The sequence below is a fragment of the Botryllus schlosseri genome, chromosome 1, assembly GCF_051294905.1.
Source record: "Botryllus schlosseri isolate E-star chromosome 1, Bs_hap1, whole genome shotgun sequence".
NCBI lineage: Eukaryota > Metazoa > Chordata > Ascidiacea > Stolidobranchia > Styelidae > Botryllus > Botryllus schlosseri.
In genome coordinates, this window is record NC_137236.1 from 14752844 (window position 1) to 14758843 (window position 6000).

The 6000-nt window shown below is 40.1% G+C and overlaps 1 protein-coding gene across 1 annotated transcript; it reads left to right on the plus strand.

Moving 5' to 3' along the window:
• Positions 1-3188: 3188 nt before the first annotated feature.
• LOC145442978 (kelch-like ECH-associated protein 1A) lies at positions 3189-6000 on the plus strand. Its single transcript, XM_080321000.1, has one exon. It carries the CDS (start codon positions 4288-4290, stop codon positions 5902-5904), a length of 1617 nt encoding a protein of 538 aa, XP_080177126.1. The 5' UTR covers positions 3189-4287; the 3' UTR covers positions 5905-6000.

A 6000-nucleotide genomic window follows, 5' to 3' on the forward strand; every position in this document is an offset into this window, starting at 1 on the left:
ACAGTCTCGGTAGTTATTGAACTTGATAAGGTTAACATCCATTTTTCTTCAACTATTTCGTGTGCTCTGGGTATCGAATGCACAAAAATTAATAAATCGATCTTCTTTGCAAGTTTATTTGTAAATTCAATGAATCAAAGAATATCATAAGTTCAGAATATTACGGAGTCAATGCGAAAGAAACAATGTTAGTCGTCTTTAGAGGATGTTTCTGAGTTGGTTGAGCCAATACATAGAGGGGGTCAGCAACGAAGTACTATTTTACCTGAATACTAGCGTCATTATGAGTTTAGGCTACTTCCACTTCTACTTGACACTTTTTAGGTAGTACTTTTTTGTCAACTAGAAAGTAGCTTTGGCGCATGATTGCATCCCCTTCAAGCGTGAGGTTGTCATAGCAACTGGGCAAAATAGCCCCAGTACCACGGTAACTAAATTAATTTTTGAACATTGCACTTATTTGTGGTGTCATCACCCTTTTGCGTTGATCAAGAAGATGCAACATGCAATGTTTACAGTTGTCACATGGCATCAATTTCTAAAACTAAGTGACCCTCAACCAAATCTAATTCATGTAACGAATTTCTTGACCGCTTTTCAGAAATTCATTTCTACTTCCACTTGAAGTACTTTGGACATGTCCTGGAAGTAATTAGTGCTACTTGTACTGGAGTATAAATTAGGGCATTACTTCTACTCGGTTCCCAACAATGACCACGTTGACCACGTCTGGGTATAGGATGACCGATCTTGTCACTGCGTTTGAGCTGCTCTAAGAGTTATATGATAGTTACTTCCCTTAGTTGGCTAAATATCGCACATATGTGACATCAACTATTTATCAAAATCGAGTGTGATTTGCCAAATCCACTTCAATCGCAGTTGCGAAGTAGTGGTAATAAAATTGGCATTGTATAAGGCAACAGTAAAGTGCACTGATTTGCTTAGTCTTGACGGCAGGTTCTCCCAAAAGATACTTCCGATGTGTTCAGCGACATTTGTTTTATAGCAGCACGCCAGCACCCAAACCAGCAGACAGTATATCCTGATCCTTGCGGGTCCCGGCTGCTTCAGCCATATCTTCCATCCAAAATCAGGCTCCACAACAGACAAATAGTACTGCTTGAACTAACAAATACTCTTACCAGAATATAAGCCAATTGCTTTACTTCAAATGCATAAATTTAAGTACATATGATCAGAGTTGAGTACCGTAATACGACTAAGTTACCGATGGATATCTGCGTAATTCTGACGATATCATTCTAAATGCTTTGTACAGGATTGACATCTAGCATAGGTGAATCTCTGATGACTTCTACAACAAATTTCCGAAACGTTTACAACCAGAAATCAACAGTACACTATGCGATATTTAGCACTGAAGCAGGTGCGCGAGAAAGTAGCTTGCTAACCAATTTGTTGTTGCTATGCGTATCTAGTCACGTGATCGAAGTCCTGCAAAAGGCCTATTGTTGGCCATAAGTTGTGTGCACTGTTGACTCGAATATTCGAGTGAAGTTGAATCAGTCAAATTTCGCCCAGTCTGTCTCAATTTATTTGATTATTCATGTTTACTGTCAAAACATATTTTATGCCTGTTATTCTATTTCATCTAGCAAACACCTAATCAGTCAGTAGTGATCATGGTTTGAATGGTGTGCTTGGATGCTGAAAATCACGCAGTGGCTTCCATATGACCAAATGAAAAGCAGAAAATACATTAACGGACCAAGTCAAAAAGTTTGGCGGCATCCTGCAGCGTATTAATTTTATTTCTTAATTGAAAGCAGTGAATAACAGTGTTAATACATGCTGCTCGTTCCCTCCCGAGCTGTGTGCATCTTGGTGAAAAAGCCTTGTTGTCGAGCAAAGCTAACAGTTCTCCAAAATTCGCCGCCCTTAATCGAGTGTCTGTCTTTGTGTTTTTGTCACAAGACCAGTGACCGGACTTCTGGGGGCCTTGCCCCCAATCCTCCCCTCAGCTTATAAGTTTTTTACCTCTACTTATCATCTATAGGTTATTGGGTGTCCATTTAATGAGTAAGCTTTTCTCGGCTAACCGCGCGAAGCGCGAATTTTTTTTATAATTCATGATTGAATCGGTCAATAACATCGAAAATTTCATATATATATTGGTATGAATTTTTATCCTTTCTCTGCTCACGTAATCAGATTTACCGGTAGAGCGGATTGAGGTGTGTTTTAAAAGTTAGGACCACTGTTGGCAGGAACGAAGCAGCACTTCGTCAGGTCCCTAAAAAAACGAGGGTCTTGGGCTCCCATAGGGTGATAAACCGACCATCCCCCGATCATGTTGTTCGCTTTTACCACGAAATTAGTTGTACTATATAGTGAGCACGCGCCAAGCGCGAAAATGTTCAATAATTCATAATAAAATCGGTCAGTAAGATCGGAACTTGCATATGCATTGCTATCAATTTCTTGTCCTCTCTGCTCGCGTTATCAGATTTACCGGTAGAGCTGAGTGAGGAGTCTTGGAAACTGTAAGGCTCGTAAATAATAGGCTAATTAAACATCTTCAGGCGGACGGACCTGTTGGTATGACTTCGTTACATGATGTTATTTCGTGTCCTCCGCTATATCAAAAAATATATAATCGCATAAATGTACTAAACTAAAAGACGCACTCAATTTCAAATTGGTATTTCTTCACTGGCATATAATATTTCCCTGCGGGATGGTATTTGTGAAGATTGTGAGGTTCAGATTGCTAAGACAGGAACATTCGGCGTCAGTCATTTAGGCGCCTATGGACAATTAAACCTATACGTATCAGCATAAGCGTAGTTCTTTTCGGCCAAGGTTTTCTCGCTACAGATCATTCTGGCACATTTTTTGGAGTTGCATGTTACATGACCTAAAACTTTATATCTTGGTACGTCGTGGCGCGGTAATGGCCAACGCCGATATGCCCATTTCTATAAATCTTGCGTATTCTTTCTTGGGTGAAGAGTACCTAATAATTAAGATATTCGACAACTTGAAATCTGCATAAATTTTCAAGAAATACTTTATAATTTATGCTAATTCACGAAATAATTTTGGGCCCCCTTCGAGCTCGCCCCCCCCAATTAGGGGGTTTGGGGTGCGGCAGTTACAGTCCTTCCCAGAGTATAGATCACTAACCTATGGATAGATGGGCAACTTAGTAGCCTAGTCAGTGTTGTCACACTTGAATTCCCAGACAAGCCTCCTGCTGAGACAGCTAAAAGCAGCATAATTGGTCATGGCCATGGCCATCCTATAGTTGGCCAGGCCGCTCGAGCGCTCAAATTTAACAATACTGATCTTAATCGAAAGCTATTGTTGCCCTGATTCCGAAAATACAATTTAAATGCTGGTCAGAAAATCGGCATTGTTCCGAATAATCGCTCGACATAATTTCCATTATCATGTTCAATTGGTCATCGTGTTGCGGCACTCCGATTGTTAGGAACAATTGGCCTTGACGGCTATTTTGGAGTGGTTCCATTGGCATGTTAACATATTCGGAATCAGCGCGACACTATCTTTCGATTGAGACCAGTTTGATTAAATTTTAGCTCACGGGACGCCAGCTATAGGACTACCAATTACGCTGCTGTTAGCTGGCTGTGTACTGTACACTGTGCACTGTGTGCAGCTGCAGCCTCATTTTGCCGCCCCCTTGGAGCCTGCCGCCCCTGGCGCAGAGCCAGAACCGCCAAGTGGCTGCTACGCCACTGGTATGATCTAGTTGTACATGTGGTATTTGACTTGTTGTATGTGTTATCGCTTTGCTATTTTGCTTTTTGCGGAAAACTATTCACATTATTTTCTTGCTGCTTCACGCAGCCGTACGTGAAAAGGGAATGCACCAAATTCCTTAGGTCCACTGGAGCTGACATTGAAAAGTTGTCATGTAGGTAAAGTAGGTTACAAACCGTAAGAACATAAAAGTGTATGGATGATCAACTTATACTTAGCTTATACTGCATGCATAGCATGATTAGCTTATGCTGGCATTATATACAGCAAATGCCCGAGTTCATCAAAACAGTGAAGCTTCTCTGATCGATATATGAAAGGGATTTCCGCATGTACTAATAAATGGATGCTACCATGGTAAATTTGAAGTGTTTTTAAACCTCAATATTAACAAGATGGTTACTGGCAGTTATCAATGCAAGTTATTCTGTCAATACGAATGATTTGTGTGTACTTTGACTCTAATCATGTGTATTTTAAAAACAGCACTATAGTCTTTAATATAGAAATATCCTTGACAAGTGATTGGTGCCCATTATGCTGGTTGTTTGTCACGATGTGGCGAGGCATGCTGTGAGGATCCTCGAGGAATTACATCGAATGAAGCAAGATGATGATCATTGTGATTTCATCATCCAAGTCGGAGATGATGTCTATCGTACACACAAAAATGTATTGTCGGCTGGGTCCGCTTATTTTAGAGCCATGTTTAAGTATGACACGAAAGAGAGTCGCGACAGAAAAGTTGTTTTGAAAGATGTGGATTCTCAGTGTGTGAAAAAGTGCATCGATTTCATATATTCGGGTAAATTGGAGATTCCCGATGGAAGTATCATCGATCTTCTTCACGTCGCAATGATGATGCAGCTGGATGATGTAAAGCAAGCCGTATCCAATATTTTGGAGGAATCAATCACCATTGAAAATTACTTCTCTACCAGAAATGTTGGTGATATTTATGGACTGGCTGATGTTTCCTCGAGATCCAGAATATTTTTACTAGAAAATATCATGGAAATCTCAGACCAAGCTGGATTTGAAAGCATTGACAAAAATGACATTCTCGGTCTTCTGAAGTCGGGAGAATTGAAATTATGGGAAGACGAAAAACTTGCATTATCGCTCAAATGCATCGACAAATGTCAGAATAAAATCGAATATTTGCACGAGTTTCTCAAAGTAATCAAGTTTGATCAAATCTCCCCAGCATATTTGCAACTGATTTTAGATACCCACTCCCGTATAAGTAACGACTTCGAGCTGTACAAGTTATTCAGTGATCATGTTATGAAAGCTTCCGTTAAGGCAAAAGAAGAAAATGACGCCGACAAACTGATAATTCTTTTTGATGATGTGGCAGAATGCCTCCGATCCTTAAACCCAACAACCGATGAAATAGAAAAGTTCCATGATGCGATGTTGGATTTCCCGGAGGAATTCACAGCTATTTCCCTGCACTCATATATTTATGTGTTTTGTGAAGCTAAATCTGTTCATCGGCTCAATTTTCGGAGAAAAAATTCAAAATGGGAAAAGATGGATGATATGATTTGCGACCATGGTTTGTCTCCAAGCTCAGTTTGTTTAACTGGATCCATAATCGTTATCGGAGGAAGTAGTTTTACAGAAAAAGCTGACGTCGAAAAATTTGACCCATCTGTTAATCAATGGTTTCTACTGCCAAATAAACCGTCGGCCATTTCTAATGCAAGTCTCGTGTCATTGGATGGTTCCATCTATTGTATCGGAGGTTGGCGAGATGAAGTCGAAGTTTCTTCATTTTGCAGATTCACTCCATCATCATCAGAGTGGATTGATCTCGAGCCCATGAGATATCCTGTATGTGAGAGTGGTGTTGTTGCAGTTGATCAAAAGATATTTGTGACCGGTGGGTGGAGTGAAGATGAGTCCCTCAACAATGTAGAATGTTACGATGTCACTTCAGCTCAATGGACTTCATTACCATCTATGAATTCATGTCATGGCAAGAATACTGTTTATCGCATCGGTGATTGGATTTTTGTAGTGGATGCATTTGACAGTTCTCATGTGATTGAGAAGTACGATTCAATGAACAAAAAATGGCATAGAGTGAAAGAAGCTGATAAACCTCTCTATCTCTGCGGATCTGTCATGGTGAAGGAATATGGTTGACGGATGACGCAGTATATTGTAAAGTGAACTAACTACCTCTGTGAGTAGACTAATGTTTAAACATGCATTGTTGAGCTTGGAATAAGTCTCAGTTGT